This window comes from Manacus candei, unplaced genomic scaffold (assembly GCF_025592945.1).
Source record: "Manacus candei isolate 608988 ecotype Guabito, Panama unplaced genomic scaffold, ASM2559294v1 h1tg000089l, whole genome shotgun sequence".
NCBI lineage: Eukaryota > Metazoa > Chordata > Aves > Passeriformes > Pipridae > Manacus > Manacus candei.
This window is the reverse complement of record NW_026138137.1, coordinates 1,198,512-1,216,886: the sequence shown is the minus strand read 5'-3', so window position 1 is coordinate 1,216,886 and position 18,375 is coordinate 1,198,512. Positions and strand designations below refer to the sequence as shown.

General features: G+C 37.1%; 1 protein-coding gene across 4 annotated transcripts in view; it reads right to left on the bottom strand.

The window, feature by feature from the left end:
* The window catches only part of ESYT2 (extended synaptotagmin 2), an 80,098-nt gene that overhangs the window by 27,897 nt on the left and 33,826 nt on the right, over positions 1-18,375 (bottom strand). For all 4 annotated transcript variants that reach the window (XM_051812864.1, XM_051812865.1, XM_051812866.1 and 1 more), the window contains exons 5-7: positions 13,223-13,295; positions 12,358-12,447; positions 2,221-2,276 (exon numbers count right to left, since the gene is read on the bottom strand). In XM_051812864.1, coding sequence (XP_051668824.1) covers positions 2,221-2,276; positions 12,358-12,447; positions 13,223-13,295 — 219 coding nt within the window. The remainder of the gene's footprint in view (positions 1-2,220; positions 2,277-12,357; positions 12,448-13,222; positions 13,296-18,375) is intronic.

Here is an 18,375-nt window from a genome sequence, read left to right as displayed (position 1 = left end):
AAATGACAATCTTTTAATTGTTCTGTTAGTTAAAATAAGAGGTCTGATCTATGGATAACAGACAAAACACTGACCAAGCAACAGAGAAAGCTGTAGCAATTTCAACCATTATGTTGATGCATCATTGATAAACAGCTTCCTAAGATCATAAGACTCTAGTTATTCATTCTAGGTACAATTATTTCTTCAGTTCATAAAAATGAAAGAAGTCTGAAATGTTTCATATAGTTTATTAAACTGTGTCTTTAAAAGCTCAATTTCATTGCAGAAAAATAATTGGCAGTTACATCCCTTTTGTATTGCTCTATATTTAGCTCTACCTAATTTTTATCTTAGAATAGGCAACTATGTATTTTTCCTGTGCTGCCTTTATTTGTACTGCAGACAGAGCACATCTCTCACTGCATAAAGTGTTTTTACTGTATCTCAAACAACCATAACATCTTCCCATCACCCACATCCCCTCCTGACAGCACTTGAGTATTCTCACAGCCTGGCTCCTCCTCACAGGGAAATTTTAATTCCACTTCTAAGCTATACTAATGATGGAATATGAATCACTTTTGTATCTTTCTCCTTGGGGAAGTCATATAGGAAGAGCAATGGAAGTTGTTAACAGCTGACAGGGAAGCTTCCAGCAGCAAATGCAGAAATTCAATTAGTAGAAGACATTTGCAAACAGATTATGAATTAGTAGTTCAGTGTGGAGCCAACAGCAGCAGCACTAAAAAGGTACCTGTGGCAGCAGCAATCTCTTGTTCATCATTGTTTATAACAACTACAATATGTCAAGTTGTCATACCAAAATATTCAACTTATCTATACAGATAAGAAAAACAAATACAGGGCTAAAGAAACCTCTTGGCAAGGTAGAGAGTAGAGAAAGCATGAGTCACCTCAGTTACAGTTACTATAGAAACTATACCACATCTAGATGGCACCAGTTTGTGCATGTGTGGCCAAGTTTGGTTGCTCTGGAAACCATAAACTTGAGTTATTTAGCGAGACTTTGTTTACATCTGAGGCTTTGTGTTTGCAGTCAGGCAAATATGCACCAGGATATGAATCTCAGGAGCTTAGTAAGCTTAAGTACTAAATGTAAATTTAGTCCTGTTATGTCAAAAGAGCAAATTATTACTCAGGAGCTGTATTTTGGAAGCCATTTTCTCTCACTCATGAAGAAAATCTCTTTCCTCAGAGGTAGCCTTAAGCAGGCTTGAAACATGAGCAATTCTTGCAGCCATTAACCTACTTAATGCAAGTTCTAATTTGAAACTGTTCAACTGGGATTCCATGCAATGGCTTCACGTGTCTAAGTAAAGCAAAATCTGCTTCACACACAAAATTGAGCTCTAAAGGATTAATTTAATACCTAAATTCAAACCCTGTTTTTAAACAATAAAAAATAATTCTGCAGTCAGCCAACTCTTGAGAGTATGGGATCTAATAAAAGGGGTAGTCACAAAATACAGGCATGTATCAGATCCACCATTATCTCCTTAGCCATTGTCTCCATATTAAAAAGCCCCTGGGTATCTATTATAACTTCATAATTATGAATATATTAATGGATTTAACTTTATCAGGATTGCATGATTCAAAGCAGCTTGGTTTTCACCTCTATTGATGCTTTCTTCTTTGGGGTATTAGGAAAAGCTCCAAATAAGCTAAGCATTTTTTTACAGCTATATATTGTCAATATTTCTGCTACTCCATTTGATCTTCACATAATAAACTGAAAGCTTTAAAAGTAGGCACCTAAAGAGATTAGAAAGTTTATTTAGTTTGAGTACAGTCTTAAGGTATTTCTAACTACCTTTACAGGAGCAAATAGAGATGGATTGGCATACAAAGCCAGGAGCCAAGATGTTGTGAACCCACTGGTGTGAAAAAAGGGCTCTTGGTCTTTCTGCTGTCCTAGGCCATGGCAGATAGGAAATTCACACAATTCTGGAAGTCTGGAAAGGCCGAGAACACTTAAAAATGCAGATTAAAAATTGTATTTTCAAAGTATTGTTAACAAGGCCTACTAGATATGCTTTTGATGTACTTTGACTTGTAGTGAAATCACTGCCTTCTGCAAATTGAGCAATTTCATATAACTCTACATTATAACTGCTCAGAGCCATCTAACCTAAATATGATTTAATTGATGGTCTTCAGATTTTCTGGGGTTTACTAGGGTGCAGATATAACAAACACTGCTCTAGGTATACTCACTTCAGGCCAGGAACATCCAGAAGATTGGTCAGTCCAGTCCAGTTAATTTCCAAAAGCTGTGAATTACAGAGAAAAGTGGGAGGAAAAAAAAAAAGAAAGAAAAAAGAAAAGCAACTTAGAATTCATAAAAGTCATGGAATAAAGCCAATTGCTATAGATTCTGATCTGTGGAGAGTTAATAACCAGTTTCCAGGATTTTCTCAAACAAATGAAACAAGTCTTTTCCATTCTAAGGAATATTTAGACACATTTTTTAAAACAGTTATAAAAACTCACCATCCTCCTATCCACTCTTACACATACACATAAATACACACACCCACCCCCCAACACACCCATGTACACAGGATCTACTCCATATAACCAACATAGAAAACAAAATGTGGTCCTGTTTTCTGGAGAAATATATTTTGATTCAACATAGACCTGTTATAGACGAACAGTCACCAACATAAATTTGTGAAAGTATAATAAATTGAAGAAGAATAATCTCCGTGAGACCAGGAAAATCAGAGATCTAGAAGACATGACCTACAGAAAGAATGAAGGATTGGAACTAAGAAGGTGGAAGGAGGACAAGACAACAGCTTGCAAACATAGAGAAGGCTGTTTTCAATGACCAAGAGACAAATTCATTCCAGCACTGAGGCAGTAAAGAAGAAAGGTATCAACAGGATTAAGTATAAAAGTGAGAAAAATCCTCAGAAATAATTAACATTGCTAGATTAGATACACTTTCTTCACTGAAAATCTTTACAGAATATTACGCTGTATAAAGGTACCTATTGCAGGACTGCTGGCATCAACAACTACTGTAAAATGTCCTTGTCAATCCTATAATATTCTAATTCTAGGTAACAAAACCAACAGAGTCGAGTTCCCTTATTTCCCTTCCCACTGAATGCTTTCTATTAACTGCACAGAACTTAACTGAATATACAAGCAACAAACAAATCCAAACTCACCCAATCACCACCAAGTTTCCAAATCTAAATAACCCAGTCTAAGCATAACTGCATGAAAAAAGGATTTTGAGATTCCTCAGTTAAGAGATTAACTGTAGTGTTCAGCTAAAAGGTGAAACAAAACAACAGATCTCTACAAGAATATATGTTGTGTATTTCCACAGACAGGAATCATCCTGCTACATTCACTGTCTTTTTAAAAAAAATAGCACAAACCTTTCTTTTACAAAAGGTCTATTAATAGTTTAATTAGTGATTTCCTTTGTGAATACTTCCACTAAAGATAATACAATACATTTACTCATAATAAGGAGCACTGTTACTTAATATACTTTTGTAATGGTGGCAAAATATTTCAACAATGTTACCTATAAACAACATTACCTGGCCTACCTGCAGCAAACAATTAAGCTGAAAAAAGTCATTATCCTTATAACGAAAAAGGTAGTAAGATGTAATAACCAGATATTTCAAAACAAAAGGGAAGACATATCATGGGACATTGTGTGAGAATCTGCACGAGCCAGCAACATGTCCTTGCCACAAACAAGGATAATGCTGATCTGGGCTACAAAAATTACTGCCAGCAGACTGAGAGAGGTGACTCTTCCCCTCTGCTCGGCACTGAAGCCACACCTGGAGTGCTGTGTCCATGCTGGGCTCCTCAGGACATGGACATACTGGAGAGAATCCAACAAGGAGCCATGAAAACAACTAAGGACTGGAGCATCATGTCACGAGAGATGTCCAGTACCTTCCTTATCCTTGTGGCCCTTCACTGGACTTGCTCCAGGATGTCCATATCTCTGTTGTACTGGGGAGCCCCACACTGGACTCAGCACCCCAGATGTGCCTCACAACCTCCCTCAACCAGCTGGCAATGCTTTTCCTAATGCAGCCCGGGGTGCTGTTGGCCTTCTTTGCCACATGTGCACATTTCTGAGTTCTGTTTCCCTTTCTGTCCAGCTGAACACTGCCTCTCTTTTTCTGCAAAGCTGCTTTCCAACCAGGCAGCCTGTCCTGATCCAGGCTTTCTAGGCACAGGACTTTGCATTTCCATTTGTTGAACTTCATCAGATTCCTGTTGGCACATTTCTCCAGCTTGTCAAGATCCCTCTAAATAGCAGTACAACTATCAGATGTATCAAGCACTCCTTCCAGTTTTAAGTAAGCAAACTCAGTCAGAGCACACTCTGTCCTGTCATCCAGGAACCCATTAGAGACAATTTGTTATAAAATGGGTTCTTTTACACTGGTATGTAAGCTTTAGTTGTACAGTTCTACAATAACAAATTATGAGCTAGAACGGAGAACATTTATATGTAGGAAAACTAAAATTATTTCAGTACATTCTTCTTTGAAAATTAATTGTGCAAATTATCAGTATATGCTCTCAAATCTCTTCCTCATCTTAAATCCAAAAAAAAAAAAAGAGTTAAGAAATAGATAACTGCACCAGGACAAAAAGTCCAACTCAGTGTGAATAACTTCAGTTTTGCACTGCTTCTTCACTCCTTCAAAGCCACAGATGTTTAATAGAGCAAACAAGTACCTTGGTAGTAGTTGATAAGACTAACCACAACTTGACTTTTCAGACTAATTCTCTTGTTCTAATCACAAGCTTTAACTGTACATTATGTGACACTTTAAAAATCTATGTAGTCTACCAAGGATCTGGAAGAAATAATTTTATACTGTTTTAAGACAAAGAACCTAGTTTATTATATGATTATTTTTTCATTATTCCTAGACAAAATAAAAGGGAAATGCTCATCATAAATATCTCCAAAAAGTAGTCTCTACCCAAAGGTGTTTGTACCTGCATCCCATATTTAACAGTTTTACATAATGATATTTTCAGACAGCATAGCGAATGAGAAAATATCTGCATTTCCTTTGCTTTTCCTGTTTTGTTTAGTGTATTGCATATGACAACTAATACAGCAAAGTCCTGTGCTGTCTCCTAAATAGACTTAACCCAATAAATGCATTGAGCAACACAATGCATGCTGAAATTCAGCATTGAGAAACATCTCCTGTGCTCAACTGAAACTCGTGTCATAGTGGTTTCTGTATTAACTGCCACAATCCAAAACAAAATGAAGAACAACCTAAGAGGTGCCACTGAGAACTGAAATATTTTCCACTGATGTGGCTAAAAAGCATTTCAAAAGTTTACAACAGCATATGAAACACAAACAGTGCCTGTGGTACAACTTCACTGTCAATACTTTGATTATTACACACATCTTCTCAAAAACAAGGCTACCTATTCATTTAGTCATCAGTTCTCAGAGCATGAAGAATATAAAAAATAATTACATAAAAATCACAAAAAAACAGTGCTAGTAAGAGTGGCCATTTAGACAAGAAATGCAATTAGTACCTATAATATCAGAAATTCTCTTCATCTACAGGAATAAATACAAAGGCCAATTTCAGAAATGTTAAAGACAAATCTTTTCCAGTCAAAGTTGAAGCTCAGAAATTAAAAAAAAAAAAAAACATTACTAAGGCTAAGCACTTTACAGGATTATTAGAAAAGCTTTGCAAATAAATCTTAAGCCATTAAACGTTTTGGAAGGAACATGAGCCTTCCTGGCATAAATCAAGCTTTTGCTGTTTGGGCTTTGAAGGCAAGTTCTCCTTGCAGACAAGATTTGTTACATTTGCCCACCACAGAGCTTCCTTTCCAGTTCTACCAGAAGCAACCAGCAGGAACATACAGTTTAATCTTAAGTCTACAGGTATAAGTGACAAATGCTTTTTTCTGGTTTTGTTTGGTTGGTTTTTAATTTTAGTGTTCTATCTCTCCCTGCCATCACCCCGACATTCCTTTCAATAAGGTTGTTTAAATTCTGCACTTGGTTTTCAAACATAATCAGACCAGCATAAGATACCCCTTTGGTAATGTAAGAAAATAAGAGTTTTCCACACGGCAACAATAACTCAGACAAAAAAAATATACCTGCAGTAGTATAGAAATAGCAGTGGCAGCAGATGAACTCATAGTAGACTGAGAAGAAAGAGAGGCAAATCTACAGAATTGCTTGATATGCAGGAGGGAACCCTTCTAGCCACAGTCTAACTAAATAACAAGGATTTTCATTCTACTTCTTGGTCTTTCACATGCCATGACTTGCTGGAGCAGAAGATGATCTCCTAACCTGTGGCCCTGAGGGCATGTTAAAGCAACATCACCACCCTAACTAACTGAAGAGCCCTACAGAGAAAAAGGGAATAAGCAAAAGACTGATGAATCTTTTATGAAGCACTGAATATAAAAAACTTCCATATTAAAAAATCGCTAAATGATATAATTTCCTTCTCTGTCACCACTTTGAGCAATGCATGACTCTCTTAGTTTAGCTAAATTCAGGGAATGCCAGCTGGTTCTCTGCAGCAGAAAAAACAGGGCACTGGAAAGACTGTGTTCAGGATTTGTCACCAAGTGAAATTCTGCCAGAAGCCAGAAATGATGCAGTGTCTTTCCACAACACATTGCAACTGAGAGAGGTGCTAAGCCTTGCAGAGACTCTTCCCAGCCACCTCACTGGCCTGGAGCAGGATTTCAGACACCAGTTACACTTTCCGACGAAGTAGAATGTGTGTCTTGTTACTCAAAGCTCTTTCAATTCTTCCTCTGCTCAGAGAAGTGAAAACAAATTATGTTTCCTCCCTGAAAACCAAGAAATTCATGTCTTACCAAGGCTCTGTACTGAGAACTAATGTAACACATAAATGCAGTAGAGTTTAAAAAAAAATAAAACAAAAGAATAAACCCCTGCAGTACATAAGAAAAGGCTAAAAACTGATGAGCTTTGAACATATTGGGTGTTCTCAATACCCTAGAAACCTTTATAAAAGGAAAAATATGTATTGGAATGTACAATACACAGGGCCATAAATAAAAGTTCACAGCCACACAAAACACTGCCAGCCTTGTGGCTTGATTTGGCTGCCATAAGCACTACTAACTCTCATAAGAGAAGCCATGGAGTATTTTAAAATGCTGATTAACAACTTCCTGCTAATCAAGTTATGGAAGCATAAGACTTCTGCAGGAAAAAATTAAACTCTGCTACAGGGCACAATGATATAATTCCATGGGGTAAGTTGTGATTCTTCTCAGAAATTTATTACAAGGAGGGGACTAACACGCCCTTTTCTGTTACTTGTGAATGATCATGCAGAGATATGGTACAATTTGCCTGCTAACAGAGCACAGCTCATTACCATTACAGTGCTCACTGCTAACATTATTGCAATAATTTAATAAGTAACATTATCCAGTATATCTCTCCATATATATGATAAACACAGCCTCTCAAACAAGGTTTGACTACATGATACCACAGAAAGTCTTCCATCACTGCTATAGAAAACACAGCGTATCTCTGTGTTTAACATTAATAAGCTTTTCAATTGTAACTCTCTGAAGATTTAAGTGAGATAAGAAAGATAAGATGCATAGCAGAGGGGTAAGAGACAGAGCAGACAAGTCTCGAGTTGAAGGAACCAGAGGGATCCCAGCTGACTTTACACAAGCCCAGTGCACCCACGGTTCTCCAGTGGCAGCTCCTCACAGCTTCATTTCAAGCCAGTTCTCTCCACTTTCTACCTTTCTACCAGTCTGCTTTTCGGTTCACACCCTCACACTAGTCTTGACAATCTCCTGATTCTGTAGTGAGCCAGCTCAGGATGCTAAAATACATGTGAAGGACAGGAAACTGGACACTTCTTGTTGTGTTTAATATCCTGCCAGCTTATGTCCCTTACCCAGCTTCCTGCAGGAGCAGAAGTTTCAACACTAGCTTGGGAGAGACAACAACATTGACTAGGAGGGCACAGGGAGAAAAGAATTGGCACTGTGGAAGCACCAACTGTGATGGCCCTTATAACATCCCACAAGCTATGAAAATTTAAAATCACTGAAAAAATGTAAGTTATAGCAAATGACAAGTATGCTGAGTAACAGTGCAAATCACTCTCGCTTTATAAGCAACAAGACTCATTCTTATCAAATCTTTTATTATAAGAGTACCTGCACATCAGCATTTATCCAGGTGTTTCATGAACTCCTTTAAAAGAGGTTATAGAGTTTTGAACATAGTCAACTAAAAGCAAACCAAAACAACATTCTTCTAGATTCTACGTAACAACTTTGTGGTTTTTCCAGCCATTTCACTAGGACTCATTCTTGCTGCAAGCACTCCTTTTGAATCTAATATTTATCAATACTTACAATTTTGAAAGTCACATCCAGCCAATTTTCCAAAGGCAGCCAATATTAAATGAAACTAAACCAATATTAAAATAAATCAAAACTACAGGACAGAACCAATCTGTAAAGTGAGTAGAGGAGGAGTAGTGCTTAAGTCAGCAAGTATGAAGGCAAAACTGTGATTCTAAAAATGAGAGCTTTGGAAAAGCTGCCCACTTTTCCTGGAAGACATCCTGTTTTTCAGCCATTGTTCTTTTTAGAACAATAGTATTAGCATTTTCATGTGTTTATTCTGTTGGGAGGGTAGGGTGGTTTTTTTTAAGAGAAAAAGGTTGGGTTAGGACACACCTTCCATACTGTGTCACTGAACAAGCTTTTGAAAATTACCACTTTGCAGTACAACTATAAACCACATACACTTCTATAACTGAACCAAAAATCAAAGTAACTATGTACTGGTTTGGCCTAAAAGTAAAAGATAACAGAAACTTTGAGAAGCCAAATATTTGGTAAATATACATAATGTTAACATAAGGAGAAGGTTGTAAACAACCTTACCAATCCTGACTACTTACACAGTGCTACCTTCTCTCTAGCATTGACACTCAGACATTTAAAAGACTACTTCAAACATTAGAATGCACATATTTCTTTCCCTTGAAATCTCCTAGATATTTGGACATATGAAGCTGATGAAACTTGTAGTACCTTTTTCACAAGAACAACAAAATACAGTATATAAAAAGTTTCATACAGTGTAAGAACTCTTGAAGCATAAAAACCCCACGCATTACTCAGAAAAATGAGTGGTAAACTCATTAAACAAGTATGCTCAGAAGTATTAATTTAGGCCATGTTGCCTTATATAGTCATTAAGGCCAGCAAACAGATGATACAGAGCAAGAGGAATTGTTGCCAGTTACTTTAGACTGGAAAATATGAGAACAAAATCTAGTGCTAGCTGCCAACTCATTCCTCTTCTCTTCTAACAAAAATATTTAAGAAAAGCTTTCCTTGGCTGTAGCCACTTGCTCTCTAGTAAGAGGGCAGAATTTGGGTATTGCTATAATAAGCATTATTTTGCATTTTTCTACAGAAGTTAAAAAAATAAACAGCAAGAAAACACATGGCAGTGGGGAGAGAAGTCTGCTTGGAAAAAGCTGAACAGCCATGTATAATTGTCAAAATTATGGAATAACTTAATTATCTTTTGAACCATTCACCCTTACATTTGCTTGGACCTTGACCTCTAGCTTAGTTTTTAAATGAAAGGAGGGTGAAAAATACTTTTAATATTTTTGTAACTGAATACTTTTGGGGGGGCTTGACTTTTTAATAGTCCAAACTGATTCTCCAGTCTACTTCTTTTTTCTCCCACTAGGTCAATCAAACCCCTGATAAAGTGTCATGGGGGTAGCAATAACGACAAAATTACTATGGACAAAGTATTTCCCAAAGTTCAGAAACTTACCAAAGGTGAGATGTGTTTTATTTGATATATTTTCAGTTTATTAACTCAGGTGCTAGTTGTCCTAATTAAGCACTCTGCAGATGCATAACACTTAGAGAGCATCAGGGAGAGAAAGGACTGGGCACAGTGCTGAGCTAAAATCTGCTGGAGAGGTCTCTGGGAGTACCAGAAGTGTAAGATACATGCTGCCAGAGCACAATGCTGACAGGCAGAGAAATGTCAGGAGCTGCTTACAAGCATGCCTGCTGCTGATCCCTCCCTCCCTATCCACTGCCAGCTTCCCTACTTCTCCCCCAGAAAGCACCAAAGCAGGAGTAGCTGCAGGAGGTACCCCAAGGAAGTGGCCCAGACATGGCTCCAGCTCTGAGTGTCAGAACAGTTTCTGCAGAAGGACCGTGCACTGTATTCACCTTCCCAGTGAATACAAAACAGAACTGACAGAGACAACACAAACCACATCTAGAACATGAAGAAAGGTTGTTCCCATAGGGAAAAAAAAAAAAAAAAAGAAAAAAGCAAGCTTCTGTCCACAAAGCTAAACTCTTCCCCCTGCTCCTCTAAAACAGAATGTTTGCATTTAAATTGTTTATTGGATTGTCCCCACAAGGAGCTGGGCGCTGTACTGTGTCTGGAAATTGTTTAGGAGAGCACTAAATAGCAAAATAACATCAGAGAGAACATTAACAATTATCTAGTGCAAACCAGCATAAGGTAGCACTCAATCCTTGTCAGGGCCATGCTTAGTTTGTAGTATAAACATGAACAGTAACAGATGCCCTACACTCACACTGCTCAGCCAGAGGGTAAAAACCAGACGAAACTTAAGCACACATCTCCTAATGTTTAGACTCACTTAAAAGAAATGTGTGGAAATCCAAATTTGGTTCATCCCAGTGTACTTCTCCAATTATTTCCCAATAAGAGCACAGATGTTTTATCAGCTTTGCATGAACTGATTCACCTCTACAAAAAATCTCACTAAATTAGCCACAAAATATTTCCAAATTCTTGCATACTTTACTTATATTTAAGTCTACATTCCCTCTACCCAAGCACACATGGTTTCTCTAGACAGATGAAACAAGCCACATAAATGACACAAATGACACCATAAGTTTTTCCTAGGCCGTACATAAACACCCATACAAACCTACCTTTCCAACAAGCTAGCAAATATTTATCATAGAACATTTGTTCAAAAGAACTGTGTTTCAAGAATGTGATTTCCTTCAAGAAAATAACAACATATCTTCTAAAGCTGTTGAAGTAAAGAATTCACTCCCACCCCCCCAAACCTTGAAAAGTAAATGAACTTTTCAGAGTTGCAGACTACCGAGGAACCAAGATGATCAATTTGAGGTGCTTTAAAGTGTCTAAACCCATATACTTGTAATTTATGACCTAAAAGTCTGAAACTGTTAAATCTTAACATCACACATTTCAATGTTTAATTAGGACATGTCCAAGAAACAAAAGCTTCCAATGGAAAATATACTTCCAAGAGATGGAAACAATTAATTTCTTTAAAGATGTCTCTGCAGCATAAGAATTTCCATGATGTTCACATTTTCTATTCAGTTCTTACTGATAGTTATTACAAGCAGTATCGAACTTGAAATTGCTGAAGCTGCCTTAGACACAGCTACAACATCAAAGAATTTCCCACCAGCAAGTGTGCAATTTGTATTATTTTGTCCTTTGTATTTTTGTAAAACAAGATTTGTTGAAGTGCTCTGCCTAAAACTGAAAGCATTTGTGGGTTGTCTCCTTGTTTACACTTTCCAATCTGGTTGTATCATTTCCATACCAGCAAGACCTTGTTGGCTCACCTTTGTTTCACTATTATTCCAGCCCAAATGTGCCCTTTGCCCTAGCACATATTTCAGCTGAATTATGTGACATTCTCTCTCTTTTCAATTTCTGAACTTTTAAATTCCAATTCCATCCCACTAAGTGCTTTATCCATCCTCATACTTGCATCATTGGTAAATGTAATGGAAGTTGCCCCCCTGCTATCTAGGACAAAAACTTTAAAGTAAGTGGGTAATTTCAAAAAACCCATTCTAAATTTAATTTGTGCTAACATCAGCATGGTTTTCAAAACAATCTTGCACAGATTTTGTGAGTCTTAACTTAGACCACGCCTACCTGCAGACTGTCATAAGAAGAGTAACAAAAGCTCTTTTTATAACAAATCTAGATGTTGTATTGATATCGGTCTTTCCTTATCCAAAAGACTTGTAAGAAAAGTTTGACAGCTTTGACAAAACACATCTCCAAATTCCAAGGTAATTATAACCCATCTTGGTTTTTTCTAGTATTAATAAAATTTGTCCAGTATCTATCAAGGAAAGTTTAACCAAATGGTAGAAATTTCCCAAGTTCTTTCTTTTTCCTGCTCAATTCTTGCTCTGTCATCTTCTGACTACTGTCATCAGCACTCTAAAGAGAGTGGAAAGAGAGGTAAAAGTACTTACAGGTTTCCTAAGGAAAAAAAGGGATAGTGCTCCAATTAGGGGCATGTCTCCAATTAGTGGTTCCAGGATAACCCTCATAGTGCCATGGATCTGTGGAAGAGGAAAAAAAGACAATAGAACTTACTTTAGCTCAAGTTTCAAATAAAATTTATTTGCTGACAACACTCACACTTCTAATTAAATTCTTGCTTATGGATGAATTATATATGTGTATAGCTTTACATGTCATCCAAACCAAAAAAACTTCACACAAGCACTTAACAGGTGGGCTTACAAATTCATTACATCCATCTACGTGCTGCTGTGTCATGTTAGTGGTAATTTTACTAAAACTATGAAGTAGATTGTTCATAAAGCTCAATGTAAACAAACATGCCAAAAGAAACAAGAAATAGCATCCACAGGTAATAGAACAAAAGCAGGCAAATGGTCATAGGTATGTCAAGACACACACATGCAAAAGAGCAAACTAATTTTCCTCATTAGAGAGAGATCTGTTACCAGAAAGCTAAGAAAATTTCAGAAACAATGTCAGAAGGCAAGGCTACTAATAGTAATAGTACCTAAACTAATAATTGCATCTAATACTGAAATATTAAATAAAATAAAAATTTTAAGCTCCATGGTCCCTTTATGAACTGACACATCATATGAACATTGGCTTGATGTGAAATTATCTCCAGCTTTTCTACATCTTAGAGAAATGTATCCTTTCTCCAAGACATGTTACTGAAATTAGTATGCAATATCAATACTATTCAACTGAGAAAAAAGTAGTAAGGAACAAAACTACACAATTACTTATAAATTATTTCATCAGAAAATGATGATTCAGTGATATCAAAATCAAAATATTGAATTTTACCTGTATACTTTTCACACCAGCTCTGCAGAAGTATCTCTTGATCTCCAAATCAATTTCACAGTTTCCAACAAAACTAAACCAAAAAAGAAAGCATACCTTTCACTTTTATGGAGTAAAATACACTGTTAGTTCTGTTTTGCACTGTCATAACAACATACTTTGTATCTCAATCTATGTATAAAAAATGCATGTTGAAACATTAGAACATACAACAAAGTCAAATTTGTAAAAAAAAACCCCTTCAAAGTGTCACCACTGTCATCAAAACCACTCCAATTAATACCTAGGTAAGTTATCATCTCCAGAAGAATGCATAAGAGAAAACACACAAGTGGCCTTACTTTTGGGAAATAACAGACACAGAATTCCTGCTCCATTTCAGGAAAACTCTCCATAGATATCATTGATGGTACATGTACCCAAATCTACTCTCATCTAATATAATCATGAGAAGCACTAGATAGAGATGGTGGTTATGCTGAAAATGAAAGTTGTCTGAAATATTCATAGACTTGCAAACCCAGTTGTATTTAGAATTTCAGTAAGCTGGGAATGCTGAGCTGAATGATCCTTTAAGTAAGTTTTAAGCAAAAGAAAGTTGAGTCCTTTCGGAAGGGAGAGAAGGCAGGAAGTGAATTAGAGAATAATATATTAAAAACAATGCAAGGTTTTCCTTGAACAGTTCTTGCATCCCATTTATGGGCATGAAAGGTCAAGTGACTGACATTTTGCAGATGCTGCCCTGTATCTCAGATTCGTAGAAGATGGTAAAAAGGAAGTCCCATCTTTGATCATGCTACAAGGCTACAAGATTATCTGCACACAACTCAGGCTTGGATTTTTAGTTGCTTTTCCTGAAGCTCCATACAAGGCCAAGCATGTACAAGCAGAACTGAGCAATTTTTTTCCAAGAACTGCTGGTGCTGTGAGACACATTGGCTCTGAAAACAAACAAATTCTGAGACTCAACAAGGAATTCAGGAAGAAAGCTTGAGACTGATTTAGCAAGGGAACTGGTCAATGATTCTACAGGACGAGAACTAAAACCAAAACCCAACAGACTGATTACCATGCTACAGTTAGGGAGAGATAAGCTGGGTGACCAGACTAGCTTAGAAGATACAGGTCATAACAGAAGGACAAATAAAATCTGAAAAGCTTTCTGAACAGACCACCCAGTTAAACAAAGTGGAAGAAGGAACTAAGTGGGATGGAGATAAGGCAGCTGAAACTAAGCCAGACACTGCTGGAAGCAGGGAGAAGTTGTTTCTTCTACAGGGCATCCTGTCCCAGATCCTGCAGCAGAGCCCAGGTTTCTGCACATGAGGTTCCTCAGGCCCAGCCTATAAAGTGAAACACTGTTCAGTCGTGTTTAGGAGGATGATAGAACCTTATTACAAAAATGTCTGGGGGATTGTGAACAAAATGGAGTTTCCTCATGGGCCATTTTAGGATCAAGTCAAGACAACATCAACTACTCTCACAGTAAAAGCAGTACAGCACACAGAGGACTCCCACTCCCTCCCACTCCCAACTGATGGCCAGGAGGAACTATCAGAAGAAAACAAAGGTAAGATTTGCTGCACTTTGGATATCCATTATTCAAATCACCTGTATCCTCCTCTGCTTTGTGTGTAGTTGTGCTGTCTTGTGGGATTTCAACAAATACAAATCTTATCAATCCCTTAAACAAAAATAAGTAATAGCATCAAGATTTTCTTCAAAAACTTATTTTTGACTATTCAAAAGATAACACTATGCAAAATCTTTTCTGTTCAATGACCAGTTTGGGGAACTGGAAGACAACAACATGATGGAGTCTATGTCAAAGGAAGCTGACAGTTGCTTTCCTTGGAAAGAATGTAATGTGACTTTACAGTTTAAAAATAGGTATATAATTTTTAATACACCATTTAAAGCGATGTAATTTCTATTTTTAACCCATCTAACTATATATAGAGATAGTAAAGATATATATAAATACACTCCCACATAAATATGTATAATTGCATAACAACATGACACGGAGAAGCAAGGTCAACTAAAACCTGCAACTGAAACCTCAATCTCTACACTCTGTAGCATCAGAACTATTTGTGTTATGAAGACTGGGAAGCTCGTTTGAAAATCCATAACAACATGATGACAAATTGAAGTAAAAATAGTAACAAACTGCATTTGAGAGTAATAAGTCAACAACTTTTAACCTTATAATAAAACTAAACATGGTTTTATCCCCTAAGATATTTGGCCGGGTCCATGAACTGTAGATGCTGTACACGATTCCCCTTTAATATAACATACAGCTTGAAGGCTCATTTAGTAAGCAAATTCTGTACATTCAGATCCCAATATCCCAGAAATATTTATGACCCCTATTAAGGTACAGATCACTGAGATAGATGACAGTTTAATGAGGACACTCTCATAGGAATATAACAGCAGCTGTACTGAATCAAACCAGAAGCACAATATACTGCATCTGGTCACTGTAGCCTACAGAAGATACACAAAAAAAAAAGGGGGGGGGAAGTTAAAAAACCACCAAAAAGCAATGAAAAGGAGAAAATGATTTCCTATATTACAATGATGTGATTCTGTACAGTGGACTATCTTAAATAATTATTTTTAGAAGGTCTTTAGATAGACCCTATTTTTACATCTGTCTTCTGTCAGTACAATGGTAGTGAGTTTCTCTATTCAAGTATGCCACAGGGAAAAAAAAATATTTCCATGTGTTTAAATCCACAGCATAAAACTGTTTTAGTGCCTTGATTTTTCTGCATCATGAGAAGGTGAAGAAACTCAGTAATAAGCTATTAACAACCATTTCTTAAATCTCTCAATCTTTTTTCACTTTCTTTACTACAGTTACATTTAATTTTACAGAGTTTATGGGTCAATAGAAAACAAGATAACCTTTAACCTTCCCCAAGTATTTACTACATTCATGCGCTTTCGCAAATCAACATTTTATTTAGACTTGATCTTCATTTGCTCAAGTAGTTAAAATTATTTGCCTTGCCCATCTTTGTCACCAAGAACTAGACTTTTCAATTGTAACATGAGTTTTTGACAATTATTCCTCCCCTGTACTTAGTGCTGTGAGGCCACACCTCGAGTGCTGTGTCCAGTTCTGGGCCCCTCAGTTCAGAAGGGGCTGGAGCAGAGAAGGGCAGAGAAGCTGGTGAAGGGTCTGGAGTACAAGTCCTTTGAGGAGCAGCTGAAGGAGCTGGGAGTGTTTAGCCTGGAGAAAAGGAGGCTCAGGGGAGACCTCTTTGGTCTCTCAACTGCCTGACAGGAGGGTGTAGCCAAGTGGGGGTTGGCCTCTTCTTCCAGGCAACCAGTGATAGGATATGAGGACACAGTCTCCAGTTGGGCCAAGGGAGGTTTAGGTTGGACATTAGGAGGAATTCCGTCACAGAAAGGATGATTAGACACTGGAATGCACTGCCCAGGGAGATGGTGGAGTCACCATCCCTGGAGGTGTTTAAGGAAAGACTGGATGTGGCACTCAGTGCCATAGTCTGGTTGACATGGTGGTGTTGGGTCATAGGTTGGACTTGATGATCTCAGAGGTCTTTTCCAACTTAACTGACTCTGTGATTCTGTGATTTTTTTAACGCAAACTCCAGAGTAAGAGAAAGCCAAAATGTTCCCTTTGCAAACACTGTCCTGAAACTGAACCTTTAAATACATTTTCCCATGAGTGCTTTGTGGATTAGCTATTTGAGCTGCTTAGAAGAGTGAAGTTCTTAATTGGATCCTGACTGATGAACAGGACCTGTTTCAAAAGGTTCTGAAAAATACTCTGAAGCAATGATCATAATGCAATCTATATCCTAGCAGAAACAATAAAAATTAAACCAAAACACGCTCCTTTTGCAATTAAAATTAAAAGCAGAACGAAAAAAAAACAACAGAAACCAAAAAACCCTCAAGGATGATGCAAAAAAAGCCACAGGTGTTTTGGAGACACTTTCAAACTACTTAAATGTACTGAATGGAAGGTCCAAAGCAAATGCACATACCCCACCACAAAAAACTGACAGTAGAAAGAGCTAAAAGAAGCCACAATAGTGAAACTGCAGGATAAAAGGGAATTATTAAAAGAATTAATGTACTTAAAAACAAAATTAAAATATAAATAAAATAAAATCTTTCCTTCCTTCCCCTGCCACACTCCCCACAGAGTTTGGCTTCCTACAGCTATTCTAATGAATGCTTAGAGATTGTTTTCCTTCTCAACTCCATTTAGGGAATGAAGGGTTTATAGAAAGCTCCTAACTTTAAACTAATAAATAAATTAAAATTATAACAAAATTATTTAACAGGAGATTAAAATCTACAGGGATAAATACTCCAAAGGATGGACTTTTCTCCAGCAGTGAGACTGTTCTTCATAATCTTGCAAAACTGCAATGAAGTTGATTCCCTAAGACACAGTTCAGTGTTGTTATCTGTACATAACTCAGTGCCAAGAACACTTATTACAGAGACACTTATTCTTCCTGTTACTACTGAAACAATCCCAGTAATGGACCATCAGAGGATACATAAAATAAAATATTAAAAACTCCCAAACATCAAACAGTAACAACTGATACTGTGGTGCTCTCTGTCTTAAACTTGCATAGTAAATCCTTGGAAAAAGAGCCCTTTCCGAACGAGCTGTCAAGGGGAAGGCTTAAATATCAAACAGGACTTCTTTGATGATGGTTTTGTCTAAGCCTTAATTCCTGGATGCTACAACAGTCACTCCATAGCTCTTGTTTCCATTTTCTTCCTGGAAGCTTATGCAGCCAGCAGCAGGGACAGGCTGTTGGGCTAAATGGGCTCAGCACTATTATTGTTATTTAAACCACTTCAAGGAATTTATTTCAGTCTTTTAGATTGGATTCTATTGCAGCTGTTTACCACTTCTCTAAGTAGGCTGCAACATAATGTAATGAAACAGGTCTAGGTAAGAGGACATTATTCCTGAAATTTTTGTACAAACCTACTGGCCTTCTACTTCATGAAGATGAGCAGGAGTTAAAAAAATAATAAAAAAAGGAACACTAGATTTACCCTGTCCTCCTGTGGTAATAATTCTGCTTTAAAGGGCAAAAATGGTTTTAGAAGACTTGGTCCCCTAAATGTCTCAAAAATAG